This window comes from Tachypleus tridentatus, chromosome 12 (assembly GCF_004210375.1).
Source record: "Tachypleus tridentatus isolate NWPU-2018 chromosome 12, ASM421037v1, whole genome shotgun sequence".
NCBI classification, from domain to species: Eukaryota; Metazoa; Arthropoda; class Merostomata; order Xiphosura; family Limulidae; genus Tachypleus; species Tachypleus tridentatus.
Window position 1 is genome coordinate 79961523 of NC_134836.1, and position 18543 is coordinate 79980065.

At 34.4% G+C, this 18543-nt stretch overlaps 1 protein-coding gene across 11 annotated transcripts in view; it reads left to right on the top strand.

Annotated features, from left to right (window-relative positions):
• Positions 1–15215, top strand: part of LOC143233767 (putative phosphorylase b kinase regulatory subunit alpha) — a 62100-nt gene extending 46885 nt beyond the window's left edge. For all 11 annotated transcript variants that reach the window (XM_076470409.1, XM_076470410.1, XM_076470400.1 and 8 more), the window contains 12 exons: positions 5682–5979; positions 6391–6472; positions 7046–7123; positions 7691–7767; positions 8252–8330; positions 9095–9224; positions 9677–9775; positions 10066–10109; positions 10490–10651; positions 10762–10815; positions 11956–12159; positions 12610–15215. In XM_076470409.1, the coding sequence (XP_076326524.1) occupies positions 5682–5979; positions 6391–6472; positions 7046–7123; positions 7691–7767; positions 8252–8330; positions 9095–9224; positions 9677–9775; positions 10066–10109; positions 10490–10651; positions 10762–10815; positions 11956–12159; positions 12610–12816 (1514 nt within the window). In that variant the 3' untranslated portion in view covers positions 12817–15215. The remainder of the gene's footprint in view (positions 1–5681; positions 5980–6390; positions 6473–7045; positions 7124–7690; positions 7768–8251; positions 8331–9094; positions 9225–9676; positions 9776–10065; positions 10110–10489; positions 10652–10761; positions 10816–11955; positions 12160–12609) is intronic.
• Positions 15216–18543: the final 3328 nt, after the last annotated feature.

Consider the following 18543-nt stretch of genomic DNA (forward strand, 5'->3'; position numbering starts at 1 on the left):
TGGTACCACTGATACTGATGGCTTGGTACGTGTACTGAATGCAGATTACTACTGGTACCAACTGCCAAACCCTGATAGGTAGTTGAATTCTACACCATCATCACCAAATATTCATATTCACTGTTTCTCAACTGTCTTACCTCAAGTAAACTTCAAATTTGTTACAAATCTAAACATTTGTAGCTTTGTTTCATCTTTTGACAATTTTCTTTATGTATGTTTACTTACACAGTCCATATAAAAATTACAAAAAGAAGCTAAATATTAACAATTCAGACTAAATATTTGATTTTTGAGATTTATTTGATCTAAGACAAACATTAAAACTTAAAGAAAAGAAATTTTAAAATTTTAACATTTAATTAGAAATTTGTGTGCAAACATCACAAGTAATTCAAAATTTGACATTGCACATTTACTCTAAATGTGACCTGGAATAACCTGGCTGGAAAGGTCAATTCTGTTTATAATTTAGATTAAGTGATTTATGGATCATGGATATTTCTCTTGATTCAAGTTTACCAATGTGGTAGCAAACATATATATATTAAAAACTTTTAACTATAAAAATATCAATAAACTATAAATAATTTTGTGCAATGTTCATAAATTGATGGAGTTTTCTTTCAATCAACCACCGAAGAATAGAATTTGTACCAAGCCAGACTAACCTAATCAAGGTTGGATCCAAATATAATTTAAAAATTAATTATTCCAATTAGTGAGCTACTATTTAAGTAAGAACAGAAAGATTTGTTTTTGAAGTTGTGTTTTCTTCAAGTTAACCTGTTGACTGCCAAGTATTTCAACTGCTACAATACAACTCTAATGCTTCTTCATTTTGTAACTTTTTTGTGACACCATTTTGGATCAAAAGTGAAACAATTTTTAAGTAGGTCCAATGCATATATGGTGCTGACATCTAGCGTTGAAGTTAGATATTATTGAGAATGAATTAGCTCATCTATGGCACTGTGTTAGTGATTGGCTTGGACGAGTTATCTCGTCTAAGGCACTGAACAGGTTAAACATAGCTGTGCCATGAAAGTAGAAACAAAAGAACTTATTGTTGCAAATAAAGAAGAGAAATGGATAGGATATTGTTGTGAATAAAGTAGAGAAATGGGTAGGGTATTGTAGATATAAAATTAAACATGTTCTCAAACTCTTTAAATGTATACAACAAATGTGTGTGTGTTTAACATTTTTGTATCTAACAGTGTAATGTTTCTTTGTTTAGGTGTCTTGTGTTAAACACTGTACACTAGCCTAATTGTAAGATAGTTTGGCTATGTACAAGGATGTAATTTACAACTTTTGGTATTATTTATGCCTAATAAATACTAACATCTTCTGTTTGATTTGCTATATTTTCTAACTTGAACTCCCAGTTCCATGAAGCACATATTTTCAGTTGTTCTCTAAAAATGTATATTAACTTTTTTTTCATTCCTGGTTTTTTTAGATCCATTAACATTATGAATCTTCTGTTTCTCTTGAAAAGATTTATTAATTTACATGAATTTACTTGAAGGATTTTATCTTTCCAACTAAATTGTAAGTCATGCAATAACTTTTATGGAGAAATTTCGCTGTTTAGAACAGTAGATTCATATGATATTTTCTTAATATACTACTTATTTTTAATCTCTAATTCATTATATTTAATAACTACAATCATGCCCTTATCTTTTGATTATTCATTTTGGTGGATGTTTTTATTTCATTTTCATAAGCTTTACTACTGACTTCAAAAGTTGTGCTATTTATTAACTGTTTCTTACATTTACTACTGATATCAGTAGCTGTGCTATTTATTGAATTTTTTTTATATTTACTACTGACTTCAGAAGCTGTACTATTTATTGACCATTTCTAAGATTTACTACTGACTTCAGAAGCTGTGCTACTTGTTAACAGTTTCTAAAGCCTTGTTACTGATTGCTTTGATTCTGTGCTATTTGTTGACTGTTTCTTATTACTGTGTGTTTTAGATCTGTGTTACTGTTTCTTATTCTTACTGCTGTCTGTTGGAAATCTGTATTACTGACTGTTTCTTGTCATTACTACTGCCTGTTGTAGATCTATGTTACTGGCTGTTTCTTATCCTTACTAGTCTGTTGTAGATCTATGTTACCAACTGTTTCTTATCCTTACTACTGTCTGTTGTAGGTCTATGCTACTGACTGGTTCTTATCATTACTACTGTCTGTTGTTGGTCTATGCTACTGACTGTTTCTTATCATTACTACTGTCTGTTGTAGGTCTATGCTACTGACTGTTTCTTATCCTTACTACTGTCTGTTGTAGATCTATGTTACTGACTGTTTCTTATCCTTATTACTGTCTGTTGTAGATCTATGTTACTGACTGTTTCTTATCCTTACTACTACCTGTTTGTAGATCTTCATCACTATTCCTTAGCCCTGCTGCTATCTGTTTTAGATATGTGTTACTGGTTGTTTCTTATCTGTATTATTGTCTGTTATATATCTGTGTTGTTGACTCATTTTCATCCATATTCCTCTTGAGGTGGATTATTGTACATGGTGAGAGTACCTCCCACAGAAGGTTCTGTACTTTCAGTTTACCTCCTTTGGGATCTAAACATCCACACATCTTTGCTGTGTGTGGTAACCCATGAAGGGGAGGAGAGGTCCAACCCCGACATGCCACTTTAGCTTTAAATTCTTGTAGGTGGGCAGCCTTGCGGAGGCACTGCTCAAAGTCATTTGGCTGGTCCACTTGGGCTAGAGCCATTTGAGTACCAGTGTTGGACATTCTCAACATGTGTTGTGGACATTGTGTCTGATGCTGGTGTTTGGGTATAGTGCTTATGAAACCCTGGCATTGCTGCAGTGTCCTTGTTTGGCATTGTATTATGTTGCCTGGTGGAGCTCTATGGTGGACAGGGTCAGTGAGCCCTAAATCTATCTTATTTTATTATGGATCCACCAAGTCCATATAAAAAAAATAATAAGAAACATCATTGGTAAACAACCACATCTTGAAGACTGAACATCAGTCTTCTTCATCATCTTCACCTGAACCCCATTATGTCATACTTTCTTTGTCAAACAAATCTTTAGGGTAAATATCTCCCTTTTTTATTCTGAAGGGACCAGAGAGACTTACTGGCTCTCCTAAGTTGTTCAAGAAGCTGTACTCTGGGGAGAATTTGGTGAAAATATCCACTCCAAAACACAGTTAACTCCTCTTGCATTTGAAGGCCATTGGGGAATATACTAATTAAGGTTACTTCTCCTGCTACTTTGATTTCCTCACAAGGAATTATTGTTGAGAGGGATGTAAAGAACATCCCTGAGTTAGACATTCTCACCAGTTTCTCCACCCCCTCCACAGTGAGGCATATCTCCACTTGCAAGGACAGAATTATGCTGCATACTAATGTTCTAATTTTGACATTTATTTCATCACGTCCACCTGTCACTGTCAAGGCTCTTGGATGTTTTCAGTGTCAGTGGTTTTGTCTCTCAAAGACATTGTGTCATGGTTCTTTGACATGTGCTTGTTGCATTGGCAAAGACCATGATGCCTACAAATGTGAACTGGACCCTCACTGTATTAATTATAGTGGCTCTTAACCCTCCTGCTTTTGTTCTTGCTCTAGATGGGTGGAGCAGCAGAAGATACAACATTTGAAAATAGCTCACAGCATTTCCTACCCCAGAAGCTATTGTTCCTAACTACATATCAGATATATGCTGCTACAGTGAGAGTGCATTCAGATCTCACTGTCAGATTATTATTTGTTCTCACCCTTAGTCACTGGGACCCAATTTTACTGACAAACACCTGCCCACTCTATCCAGGGCAGAAATCTGTGAATGTTGAAAGACCTTCTAATAGAGAAAACTGATGTGGTCATAAACCAAAGGGTTCCCCTCCCACTTATCCTGCACCTAAATAAAAATGGCCACAATGATACAGTGGAACTGTCAAGGTTTCCATTATAATCTGTATGGCATTGAGGCCTTGATTGATTCTTATCAAAATGTGTCTTTCCTTACTATAATCATCCTTTTACTGTGATGGAACTAAATTTTGCTTTTCATTGTTCTGGCAGTATATCGGTTGGACCTGATGATATTCACCACAAGATGCTACTCCATCTCTCTCTTGCTATTCTTCTGGTTGATTTTAACTGGATCTGGGAAGAGAATGTTTTTCTAGTGCTTGGTGCCAGGCTGTTGTCCTCTCTTTATTTAAGTCTTGGAAGGATATCAAGATTTTTTCAACTTATTGTCCAGTTGCTTTGACGAGCTGTCTCTGTAAGGTTTTAAAGAGGATGGTTAAAGCTCATTGTGTTTGTTTCCTTGAATCAAACAGTTTCTTCTTGTCCACCCAGTGTGGGTTTCTGACAACAGCACTCTAGTGGATCACCTGATTCGACTGGAAACTTTGATCACAGAAGCCTTTCTCAAATAACATATTTCCATATTCTTTGACCTTAGAAGGCTTACAATATGAAGTGGAGGTATGTCATTTTGCAATACCTCAATTCAAATAGGTTGCATGTCATTTACCCACTATTATCCAAAAGTTTTTAATGGACTCACGATTCCAAGTTTGACAATTTCCCATTCTTTTCCACAGGATCTTAAAATCCTTCAGGGCTGTGTTTTGAGTATCACACTTTTCATTATAAAGATTAATTCCATTACTGGACAGTTCCCCCCTGCAGTTGCTATGTTTTGCATGTCACACTTTTCAGTGTGAAGGTTAATGCTATCACTGCATAACTTCCTCCTATCATTGCAAATGGGCTGTATGTCAATGACTTCCACATTTCGTGTCATTCATCGAGCATGAGGTCTGTTGAGCAGCATTTTCAAACCACCGTCAGTTGTTTAATGAAGTAAACCACAGCTAATGGGATTTTAATCTTCATCCTGATGATGTAGTTCTTCCTGTGGTTCCTAAGGCAAAGCTCAGTGTGAGCTGACCTTCATTCCATATATCTAGCAGCTATGTTTCAAATGTACAAGGACACTGAACATCCTCTGTGTCCTCTCTTCCACCTCTTAGGGAGTAGATCGATATTCTATGCTAATGATTTCATGCTCTCATTCAATCCAAACTTGACTATGGGTTTCTGGTCTATTGTTCTGCCAAAACCTTGGCCTTGTAGATGTTAGATCCTGTTCACTATCTGGAGCTCTGACTCTGCACAGGGGCTTTTCACACTTATCCAGTCCAGAGTTTGTACACCGAGTCTCAGAAACCTCCTTTTCATTTCTGCTGGTTGCAACCTTTTCTTTATGCTTCAAAACATCGATCCTTACCACAACATCCCACTTGGAGTTTTGGTTTCATTCCTTAATGGGCTATGCACTTCCAGAATAGATGGTCTGCCTTTGTTCTTTTTGACTTTCATGACCAGGTGTACCGATTTGAATTGCATCTGTCCGTGGATGATGTTGCTGTCTCCACTCAACAGCCTATCCCACAGTGGCTTGTTACCATCTCTACCTTGTGGCATAATGAGTTCTGACTCATATTTAGCTTTTTAATCACCAATTTTATTTTCTTCATTTGTTAGACTCTTAAGCCTACTATGTAACTTATTTCTAGTTCATTATATGTAGATGTAGCTTCAAGTTAAACCTTGTTGAAGTTCCATTCTACCACCTAGATTCATTTAATTTGATTTGAAACAGATCTTGCCAGACTACGAGCATCTTATGACAAGCACTCTAGGTCACCACCGACATCTCCGGGACCTGAAGCAATGTCCTTACAATCGGAGTCTTCCTATTCCTCACCTACAGAGTCCAGAGAGAGAAGTCCTTCCCCGTCCCAAGAGGATGACGAACAGTGGGAGCCTGTTTCACGTGTCCGGACTACTTCAGACCTTCAGTTTGAACATGTAACAGAAGAGGAACTGTTGAGTATGCTGAGGGAAACGGACAACCTCGAAGAATTAGGAGACCTGCTTCACTTTCTTGTTGTTACCAAGCATGTATCTCTTTTTCATAAAAGTCAAGTGAAAAATATGTTTGACATCAAAAATTATAGTTCATTGTTGTGGTATAATTATGATTATTATCATATCTTGAGGTGTTGTGTAACTATTTAAGTTAGACATTCCTGGTTGATGGTTGACATTAATAAAACATTACATTTCTATTGGTGATGGATTTTTCTGACATTTGAAGTCATTTTTATATCATTCATTTGTGAAAGATTGGTTAAAAAATCATTACAAGTTTTTCTAAGATGTCTGTAAATTAGTGTTTGATAAACTAGTTTATATTGTTCAATACTGACCCAGTAATAACCATGATATACAAGTGTTTATGTTTTTGTAGTGTTGGTTGTAAATGTTTGTGATATAATGTAATCATTTACTGAAATGTGTGTTTTCAGAGGACTAAACTGGGACACTGGTCTCGGTCAACCTGGTAACCACATAACTGTCAAAGATCTCTTGAAAGATCTCTATGAAAAGGTGTGTTTTCTACTCTTGTTCAGTTTGGTTGTGTAATTTTTATTGTTTTATATGTGTTTTGATAACTTATGACAGAATATTATCTTTGTTCTAAGATATATTCACTGTAACATTTTTATTTAGGTTTAGTTGTGAAGCTTGGATAAAAGTAGAATTTTCTGATGACAATGTGGTGATAAATATATTCAATAATCACACAATATTTGTACTAACAGTCAGTTCTCTAATACTAGTAGAAAATGCAGAAATCATGAATGTTGAATATCACAGTGTTAATGGTTAGTTGTGCTGGTACTATATTTTAATATATAATATTGGTATAACAAGTTGCATTTCCTGTGTATTAATTTCAGTCTTGTATTTTTGGAGTATCTGTATTCTCAGCTTTGGTACAAGTCTATAAAGTGTGTTTTACCAGATTTGTGAAGTGTATGTAGTGGTATCTCTACGAGTGTGTGAAGTGTTTTTTACTAGATTTGTGAAATGCATGTAGTGGCATCTCTACAAATGTTTTACTAGATCTGGGAAGTGTATGTAGTGGTATCTCTACAAGTATGTTTTGTATATCTCCAGGCTTGCCTTGAGAAGAAGTGGGCTCTTGTTAGACACATTGCTGGAATGCTGGGCAAGAGAGTAGAAGATCTTCCAAAGGTAACTTTTTTATGTAAAAATTTGTTATATGTTATGAAGCTGAGAGTAATATCATGATAGTAACACATCTGTTTAGTAATGCTTCCAAACTTGAAGCTTTAATTTTGAAATTGTATTGGTACAGTTACCTTCTGCCAGTAAATCCTGGTTTGTTGGTGCAGTTACCTTCTGCCAGTAAACCCTGGTTTGTTGGTGCAGTTACCTTATACCAGTAAACCCTGGTTTGTTGGTGATTAAACCATCTACAGTGAACAATCAAGCTTTTGAGTTCTTACACAACTGCTTTTAAGTCAATCAACCTGCCAAAGTTTATAGCTTGAGTCTTATGTACACCACAAATCATTGTCTGGCCAAAAGTCCTCTGTTGTCAGTGTATTGGTTTGGTGTATAGATGTCATGTAACTTATTATTACAAGTTCGATAGACTAACACCAAACCAGTAGATAAATCCTCTGCAGTGAATCTGACAGTAGAATATTTCATTAACTTATTCAATTACTGTTGTTTTTATGATTATCTTAAAGGTCAGTGTTGTAGAACTACTTAAGACATACTGTTTTTTAATAGGCTGTAACTGACCTTTTAGTGAGACAGAAACAGGTCACACTTGGAATGCCACCATTTAGTGAGTTTACCATCACGAGGTGAGTGGTTACTCAATGTATAAATATTGGGTACATATTTTAGTGATTGTAAACAGCTCTTGCTGCTTTCAATTTTATTGTGTTTCCTATCACTAACATACTTACATGTATAACTCTTATACCACAAACTTTACGTGATATTATAAATGAGTTTATGAATGTAGAGCTCAAGTTAGTGTGTTCTATCTCAGTGGATTCAGATTTTAAGCAAATGTCCATTGTAATAGTAACCTATCATGTTCTTTTTTTTAATTTAGATGAATGGTGATTATTTGTATCAGAATAAATCATATTGTACATCAAACTAAACAGATGACAAGAAGTCACTTAACTGTTAGTATTGAAAAAAAAAACAGTTTTATGTACTTCAGATTTGTTGAATTTTCTTAGTAGTTTATGTATATTTTTAAAGAATTGTATAGTTTCTTCACAACCATCAAGGTACTTTGTGACACAAATAGTTTCTTATAACTAATTCTTTCAGACCTCTTCCATCCAAAGAACTCAGATTTATAATCAATAAAGCTCACCAAGAAGACCAAAGTACAGCCATGTTGACGCAGGTAAGAAGCTTTCTAGAGACTTCATTATCATTATATCCAAGTGTTTCACTTACTTGCATTAGGGGTTGTGTTTTCTACAAATATTGAGAGCTTTTGTTAATAGGTTTCTCTTAGAGTATATATACTGCTATTGTTATTTCAGTGAAAAATTTCTGATAATGGGTTTATCTACAGTAGCTACTGTTTCTCTTATCACACAGGGAAACTTCTGGTAACAGGCTTTCTGAAAGGCTACTGTTACTCTTATCACACAGAGAAACATCTGTTAATGAGTTTATCTAGAATGGTTGCTGATACTGTTATCATACAGATAAACTTTATTAATGAGTTTGTCTAAAGTGGCTTCTGTTAGGCTTATCACATAGAGAAACTTCTGTTAATGGGTTTGTCAAGATTGGCTGCTGTTAATCTTATCAGACAGAAAAACTTCTGTTAATAGGTTTGTCTAGAGTGGCTACTGTTACTCTTATCAGACAGAAAAACTTCTGTTAATAGGTTTGTCTAGAGTGGCTACTGTTACTCTTATCACAGAGAGAAACGTCTGTTAATGAGTTTATATGGAGTGGCTACTGTTATCACACAGAGAAACGTCTGTTAATGAGTTTACATAGTGGCTACTGTTACTCTTATCACACAAAGAAACTTCTGTTATTGAGTTTGTGAAGAGTGGCTGCTGTTACTCAAGTTTGAAAAAGTAAATTTTCATGTTTCATTAGATGTGAATTTTAAATTAATTTTTGAACATTATTTATTTATTATTTTAGGAGTTGCTGGTGTACCTAGCCATGTTTATCCGTACTGAACCACAGCTATTCCATGAAATGTTGAGACTCCGAGTTGGACTTATAATACAAGTAATGGCATCTGAACTAGCTCGATCCCTGAAATGCTCTGGTGCGTTTACAGTTTCCATTCATCTATTATGATCCTGTATCTTTTGTCTAGTTCTGTCTTTATTTTACTCAATAAGTATGAACATAACATTAGAAGTAGAGAACTGTTTTACATGTACTTTTGGATAAACAAGTATTACAACATTAAACTAGGTCAGCTTTAAGACCTCTACTTTTAATGTCGGCAGATGTCATCATACTCTAGCAAAATTATTATAATTAACAACAAACAGAAAAACGATTAAAGAGACATGCAGAGATTTGGCTTAGAAATCCAGCTACATATCAGTAAGTGATTGACATTGATAAGTGCTTTATTATCTTAATTGTCCACAGTTTCTAGCACATTTCTAGATCTGTGGTAGTAATTTAGTATAAGATTTAATTCTGTTGTATAGTTTTGTTGAAACAAAAGTCATTTAAACTACATTTTCTAAATTTCCTTCTTTCCAGGTGATGAAGCGTCCGAGCATTTGTTGAATTTGAGTCCATTCGAGATGAAGACCTTGCTTCACCATATTCTAAGTGGCAAAGAGTTTGTTGTTAAAAGTGGTAAGTTTTAGTTATTGTTTGCATCAAGACTTTATCAGAATGTTAGTGCTAGTTCTTCCTGTGGTTCAATACTGAAATCAGAACCTAAGTTTTAATTTCATAATCCTTGATTGTCATTTTATTGCAGAGGTTATTTAAATTTTATGTGGTAATGAATTGTTTTATTATATTTTTTAACTTTTTGTTTATGTATCACATTAATTAGAGTTTTTAAATATTAGTCATATGTGACACTGTCAATAAGATTTGAAAATTTTTCTAAATTCAGAAATATAATTATTACTTTTCAGCTCGAAGTGGGATTGTTTCTGTGACAAGCAGTAAGGCTAGTAAGGTCAGAAATTAGATTTTTGTTAGTGTGAAGAACTTCATTTATGTATCTTAAAATTTCAAGTTACATGAATTTTATTATTTTAAAACAATTCAATAGAAAAGACTAAAAACATTTGTGACAAAAATTAAAAATATGTGATATAGTGAACCTGAAATATTTCCCTGTTTTCTTATACTTCCACAAAAGACAACACACATCTGTGTGTGTGTGTATGTGTGTGTGTAGATTATAACTAAAGATGATACTACAATTTTTGTGGCATTACCATGTAAGGAAATACTTATCTGTATATGAACATATTATAGTAAACATTATATGCTCTTTTCCTGTAAATCTACACTTTAATTTCTCACTCTATTTGTTTATTCTGTTTTTACCAGAGAAGCGTTGTAGATAGCTTTATAGGAAAGGAAGGAACAACTGAAGACATCAACTTGGAGAGTGACCGTCAGGGTCAGTGGCTACGGAGACGTAGGCTAGATGGAGCTTTAAACAGAGTTCCCAGAGGCTTTTATCCTAGAATCTGGTCTGTTCTTGAAAGAGTAAGAGAAAAATATTTTAAATAAGAGTATTCCATATTCATTTTGTTTTTTATGAACTTGTTAAACTTTCTTGCTATACATATAGTCTGTTTTTTCTTTCTTATTTGTAGTGTCAAGGACTATCAATTGAAGGAAAGATTTTGTCCCAGCACTTGACTAGAGAGGTGAGAAATAGTTCATACAGTTATAATTTAGTTACCTAACTATGGAAGTGGGAAGTAGTTTACACAGTTAGAATTTAGTTACCTAACTAGGGAAGTGGGAGGTAGTTCACAAGGTTAGAATTTAGTTACCTAACTAGGGAAGTGGGAGGTAGTTCACAAGGTTAGAATTTAGTTACCTAACTAGGAAAGTGGAGGGTAGTTCACACGGTTAGAATTTAGTTACCTAACTAGGGAAGTGGGAGGTAGTTCACAAGGTTAGAATTTAGTTTCCTAACTAGGGAAGTGGGAGGTAGTTCACAAGGTTAGAATTTAGTTACCTAACTAGGGAAGTGGGAGGTAGTTCACAAGGTTAGAATTTAGTTACCTAACTAGAAAAGTGGGAGGTAGTTCACAAGGTTAGAATTTAGTTACCTAACTAGAAAAGTGGGAAGTAGTTCACAAGGTTAGAATTTAGTTACCTAACTAGAAAAGTGGGAAGTAGTTCACACAGTTAGAATTTAGGCACCTATCTAGGGAAGTGGGAAGTAGTTCACACAGTTAGAATTTAGGCACCTATCTAAGGAAGTGGGAAGTAGTTCCTCAGTCTAGTCTGAATCTTTCATAACTTTTAAGGGCCACAAATGGCCTTATGGGTAATGAGCCACACTTTAGATCTGTATCTTTAGGTTCATGGTTTGCATGCTGTTAATACAAAACCAAATAGCCCAAGAGAGGACACGTGGTACTATGTTCTGACTGATTCTTCTATTATATCAATTCAGAGTTTGGGATCATTTATGTCTATAATAAATAGCATTGTAGCATGAGGAGATTGATTTTCTTACAAACTCAGTGTTCCATAAAAATACTGAGTAACTGAGTGCTTGTTCTAATTTAGCATGAAACTGAAGTGGGTGTATTTTTAATTTAATTTATGGTGGTAGTATAGCTACATTTTATTTGTGTAGTCCTGGAATTTATATTAGTATTCACTAATGATTAATGTAACTTATCATTGGAAAGGTTTAAATTACTTTGTTAATGGATCTGGTTTTTAATGTTTTTCAATAACATCAGTTATTAACCAATATAATTTTTATTTTGAATACCATAATTAGTTGTATTACAAAATTACCATTAACATCTTTTTCTGATGTTTAGATGACACCTGGTGAGTTAAAGTTTGCCCTCCAGGTTGAGCATGTGTTAAACAGCATTCCACAGCCTGAGTATCGGCAGTTAATGGTTGAGGCCTTGATGGTTCTTACATTAGTCGTAGAACATGATTCTGTCCCAAGTTTGGGGGGTGTCATAAGCATAGAACATCTGGTTCACAAGGCTAACCATATCTTTTTGGAAGACCAGGTGTGTAACTATCACTCTTTATCTTTTAGCTGTAGAGTATATCACTGTAATTACACTTCCATGTTGTAACTGTAAACCGTATCACTGTAATTACACTTCCACGTTGTAACTGTAAACCGTAACACTGTAGTTGCATTTCCACGTTGTAATTGTAAACTGTATCAGTGTAGTTACACATACTAAATCATTGAATTATCGTATTTATTGTAACTTTGTTGTTTAAATTATACAACTGTTATGTCTACTTCACAAAGTGGTGGTTGAGTCTAGGTATGATTTGTTGTAATAACACATCATGAGTATTAAAAATTAGTAAGAAACTAATAGTGGATGTATTATCTCTGTTTCAGGTGGGCGTTGATTTCAGTTGTTTTTAATTTTTATTAAAATTACTGGTTCTGTAAACTGTTTATTTCTGAACAAACAGTATCCCCTTTATTTTGTTTACAGTGTAAAGTTAATGGAGATGCCACCTTGTGCTGTGCAGCACCATCTGGACAAAAGATTGCCCCCTGTGGTGGAGCTGCAGGAATTTGTCAGCATTACTATGACAGTGCCCCTAGTGGTTGTTATGGTACTATGACTTACATGATCAGAGCTGTTGCAAGCACCTTGGACTGCTTGCCACCAAATGCCCTTGATTGTTCCATCAGCTGAGAATAAAAGCTTCTCCTGGTGAAGAGAGAGACACAATGTTAGTTGTTTTGTTACAATGTCCTGAGTGAACCATCCCATGATGAACACCATTAGTTCATTAATTGTTAATTAATGCATATCTTTAGAACCAGATAGTAATGTGATAACTGATAAAGATCTTAGTGTTCAGCCTATAGTAATAGGTACATTAACAACTACAGAACATGTACAAATTGTACCTTACGTTCATATATCCAGGTTCTAATACAGATATCAGTAATCTATGCCATATATAGTTAAACAACAACTAGTACAGAACATGTACAAATTGTACCTGATGTTCATATATCCAGGTTCTGACATAGATATCAGTAATCTATACCATATATAGTTAAACAACAACTAGTACAGAACATGTACAAATTGTATCTGATGTTCATATATCCAGGTTTTAACACAGAATATGTAGTAATGCAGTTAAACATAAGCTTGAGAAAAGCATGTTCACCTTTTGTCTAATAACAAAGTATGTTCATATCATATCGTTATGTTCATTAATTCATGTCTTGATACTGAGATAGTAAGTTTTCAGGTTGAATAATACTGTGTTTTGTGTTTCAACTAAGGGATGTTAAAGTTGTGTGTTACTGTAAGATGTAGCTCCAATCTGAAGTGTTACAATAGAACTTAAAGTAATTTATAGTTTAAAGTTTGATTGCTAATGTCATAATTTTGATGACAATTTCTAATGTGTGTTTAAAATGTTTTTAAGCATGTCTTTGAGATTACTCTTAAAACTGTGTTAAAATAATTTGTTAGTGGTGTTGGTGAGTCATAAATGAATGTAGTAAGTGACATATATAAAGACAAGACTATAAAGGTCTTGGTGTAGTTATTTGTTTAAAGGTGAAAGTTCCAAAGTATAACAAAGTTTTTATTTGAACAGAAAGACTTTAGAGGGATACTTTTCAATTACAATGGTTTCCATCTTGTCTGTTAACATTCTGGTTTTGGTTTTTGTCAAGGTTATTTTGTGAACCAAAGATTTTGAAAATTAGTTCATTCGAATGTGAATGTCAGATTTACTTTATATAAATACTGCAAATTGAAGACTCTCTGTCAGAATGTTGTTTTGTTTTCATAATCAGTGATTCTTCTCTGATCAGGATATTTTATTGATAAAATGTTGCTCTAATATAATTAATGTCTTTAAAGTATGATAGTAAACAAAAATAATAGTATTACTGCGTAAAGCATAAAATGAATGTTTTTCTTACTGAAAGATTTAAAGCTTAACTTTAGTTCACTTTATTTTATGAATGGGGAATCTTTTAGGTTACAAATTCCAATTAGATAATTTGTTATATTTGGATATTTTCACTTTTTTTTTCTCCTTTATTATTATTTTGTAACTTTCTTCTGCTATTTCTAAATTTTGTCAATAACTCGCAAAACTGCCTTAAGCAACCTTCTTTTCATGTGGCAACGTTTAGAGGTTAGTAGTGTTGGTTTCAACAACCAGATGGAAATTGTTTGTGAGAATAGGTAATTGTATGTTAGTTTGGTGGTAATAAAGAAATATAGCCACTGTTTTTAAAGCACCTGTTAACAGAATATTGCTTATGCTTTTGAATCATAAGAACTTGTAATGTGCCTTATCAGATAAGTCAGGACAGTGCCATCTTGTGAGATTCAGTAGTTACTAAGATGTTACAGATTCTCACCTTCTCTGTGATGGGGTAACTTACACTGACAACTTACAGTTGTTTAACAAAATAATATATTTTTCTTGTACAGTAAAATCTACAGTCACTTGAAATGCCGAAGGAATGTATGTTGAAACTTTTCATTTATGTTTGCACCTTTAAAATGTTTGAACTCATTACTGTATCCTTCTACAACTACAGTTATTGGACTTTCAATGAAATTAGTATTTTTATAGTGAGTTCAAATATCTTGTCCAAAAGTTATTTGTACCCAAATAACCAAATCCTTAAGCATCTAGTTTTGATAGCTTAACTTCATTCATTGCTTGAGGTCAAAGTTTGGCTGTAAGTTATCTTTGTGGGATAGTGTAAAACTCTAAGATATTCTCATCCAAGAGGTGGTCTTTCCTGTTTTTCTTTAGACTGATATTTACTCTTTTTGACTCGGAATGAATCATATTAATTTCTTCTTTTGGAAATAAAATCTCCTCGAACTTTCTGGTTGAATCAGTTTGATTTGTCTTAAATGTTTTTGTATTTTTTAACTTTGCCAACTCTCAGTTTATTAATGAAGTACAATATTTACTGTTACTTTTTTGTTGATGCATTTGCTCAGTGTATTTATAAACTTTGAGAGGGCAGTTTATTTTTTGTTTCAGGGGAGTTGTGTACAGATTATTAAAATTGATGAAATAAAAAAATATTTTTGTTGCATTTACTTTGCAGTGATTAACATCTCCAAAACAACCATGAAAAAATATTTATAATTTATTAAGTTTTTCAAGACAAACAAAGTTTATTATATTTACTTTGTGCTAATTTTCTAGCTGTTTAGCTAGCGAGAGCTGCAAATCACAAGTATGACATTAAGTTAAAAAGTTTAATAAGATAGACTTAGAATGCCTAGAAAGTTTTACAGATTTGATGTCAAATTTCTTGTAAATTTAAGGTAGGTTATAAATACAAGGTTCAAAGTTGTTGGAATATAGTAGTTTTTCTAGCCAGTAGAGTAAATCACACAATTTGGTTCAAGGAAGTATTTAACTTCAGAGATGTACTTTTACCACTGTTAATTATCACATATCCAAAGTTGCTTGACAGATCATCAATGAAACTGTAGAAGTAAATTCATGTTTGTTAGTCATATTACAATTACCATCAATGGTGTATCCATTTGTAAGCTTTAGGCCTACAAAGTACAAGTTATTACAAGTTATAACTGGATGAAAGTGAAAACAGCTTGTAGAAATGTAAACGAAGAAATAAATTAATTATTTTATGTAAATTGAACTTTAAATTATTTTCATCAAATAATTTAAAAGAACCTCTCCATTGAAAGAACAGCATTATAACGAATAACACTGATTACATGTGCTTTAGAGAAAAAAGTGTAATAATTGAAATAGTTATAATAAAGGGTTTAATTAACGATGCTTCATACCTAAAGTGAAGCAATTTATTAACCCTTAAACGGTGACCATCATCCATCAATCATGCTACCTTCAACATTTCCGCAGTATTAAGGATTCAAAGTTTGCTTACAGCAAATGTAAACACCGAAACCTAAAGTGAGAGTTTTCCCGTGCTTTATCAAGCGAAAATGAGCTTTAAGGCCAGACACTTTATTCATGGACGACGAACGTTTTATACTTCACAAGGACTTAAGAGTTATTTAATGTTAAGCAGAACAAAAAAAGAAAAATACCTTATGGAGCACTAAATAACCTATCTAAGTTGGCCAACAAGGAGTGTACAAAATAAAGGCATGACTGCCAGCAGTCATGTTTCGCGGAGAAGAATACTCTACTTTGACTTAATTGTTTTGTTGTTCCTTTAACACAACCAAATAAATTACTTTTGTCTTTAACCTAAAACACCACTTAAGCACCCCACTGCGTGCGAAAGAGAAACTATGAAAATAACGTGATTTAAAAGAAATTAAATAATGGGATGGAAGACAATACTACGTCCCAGTATCACACAGATACTAGATTACGCTATGCAAAATTTTTTTACTCTTTTTTTTTTTTTCCTGGGCAGAAAGCGTTATTTTCCAATTGCTTATGCCTAAAGTAAATGGAAAAGACCTGATTTTTTCTTCAAACTTAGCTTTTATGACCTGAGTAAAGAAAGTTTCAAATTTACTCATTTTCCAGAACAATCCAGAGACCTTGGTCTAACAAAGTCGAATGCCAAGATTTTGACATCTTGGTTCAACGAATGGGATTTGTTAGATAAAAGTATGCAAGTTGCAAGTCAGAGAAAGCGTCACCAAACTTTTTCAAGTTTCTTTACTCGTCAAAAATGGCTCTGCTTCTGCCACAATGTATCTCGTCTGTGCGAGTCAATTGGAATTGCCTGTAACCCCAATGAGTGGCACATCTTCATTGATAATTTATCCAGAAACCTCAAAGTTGTGCAGCTCCATAATGGGAATAAGTATCCATCTCTTCCCCTGACTCTTTCAGTGCACCTCAAAGAGGAATACAAACAGTGCCAAGACCTTGCCAGAAGCCTTGCAGTATGATGAGTATGGCTGAAAGGTTATCAGAGACTTCAAAATAGTGGCATTCCTGATGGATCTCCAAGGGGGCTTTTCCTAGTTTCCCTTTTATCCTTGCCTTTGGGACAGCAGGGGCACTGCAGCGCACTACAACAGAAAGCACTGGCCAGAACAGACCGAGTTCTCTGTGGGGAAGCATAATGTCAAGTGCGAGCCACTAGTGGACCTCCAGAAGGTGTTGTTCCCGCCATTGCACATAAATTTGGGTCTTATGAAACAATTTGTCACAGCTCTTGATAAGGAATCTGCAGTCTTCAAGCACGTTCGAGACTTCTTTCTGACTTAAGCTGTCTGAGGCAAAGGTCAAAGCTGGTGTCTTCGTTGGACCAACTAAAGATCCTGGAGAGCACAGAATTCCCCAAGAAGCTTAGTACGAAAATTATGTGGAACTGGTTGAGGTTCTGGTGAAGAACTATGGCAAAATGAGCTGCAGGATTTTTTGAAAGTCCATATCCTTGATGCTCATCTTGATAAATTCGAGAACATGGGAGCATACTCAGAGGAAGAATGCGAGCGCTTCCACCAAGATGTACTGGACTTTGAACGTCGTTGCCGAGGAGGCTGATACGTAAAAGTGATTTACATTACAGTTGCAAATCTTGAAAAACTACCCCTAAACATCTTTATTCATTTGTATAATGTTAGTATAAATATGTGTAAATCTTGATTCATATGTTGTTTTATTCAGACCTTATGTAAATGAAAATGTGCAAATTTGCCTATTTTTACTTAGAAAATTAGTTAATTTCTAAATTTTGTTATCCACGTTAGAAAAGCAATGTTTGAAGGGAATAATGGCCATTTTTTGTACTTTTACAATATAAGCAATTAAGAAATAATACATGCTATCCAGGAACAAAATTTGTGCTACATAGTGTTATTTTGTGCCCGGCATGACCGAGCGCGTTAGGCGTGCGACTCGTAATCCGAGGGTCGCGGGTTCGCATCCCAGTCGCGCTAAACATGCTCGCCCTTTCAGCCGTGGCAATCAATCCCACTATTCGTTGGTACAAGAGTAGCCCAAGAGTTGGCGGTGGGTGGTGATGACTATCTGCCTTCCCTCTAGTCTTACACTGCCAAATTAGGGACGGCTCAGGTTTCTCCTCCTGGTTGGGGGCTGTGCAGTAGGCTAACAATCTGCTCACTTAAAAAACCAGCCTGTTAATGAATCCGAGAGCGATTGCGGCCCTATGTTCCTTCATGGAATCGAGTGGCAACATAATAATAATAAATAGTGTTATTTTACTACAAGACATATTGGTATCCAGTACACAGCTCGACAAATACTATGCATGTGCCTGGTCATGCTTATTAAAACATAGGTTAGACCGTAACCTCTAGATATCACCTGAAAAACCGTTAAAGGACAGTGCTTTCCACTTGCTAATGTAATGTCGTATCTATATAAATATAATAAAAGATTATGTAACTATTTCGCAGGGTGTGAATTAATTTTCACTCAAAGTGGTATGGAGGTTC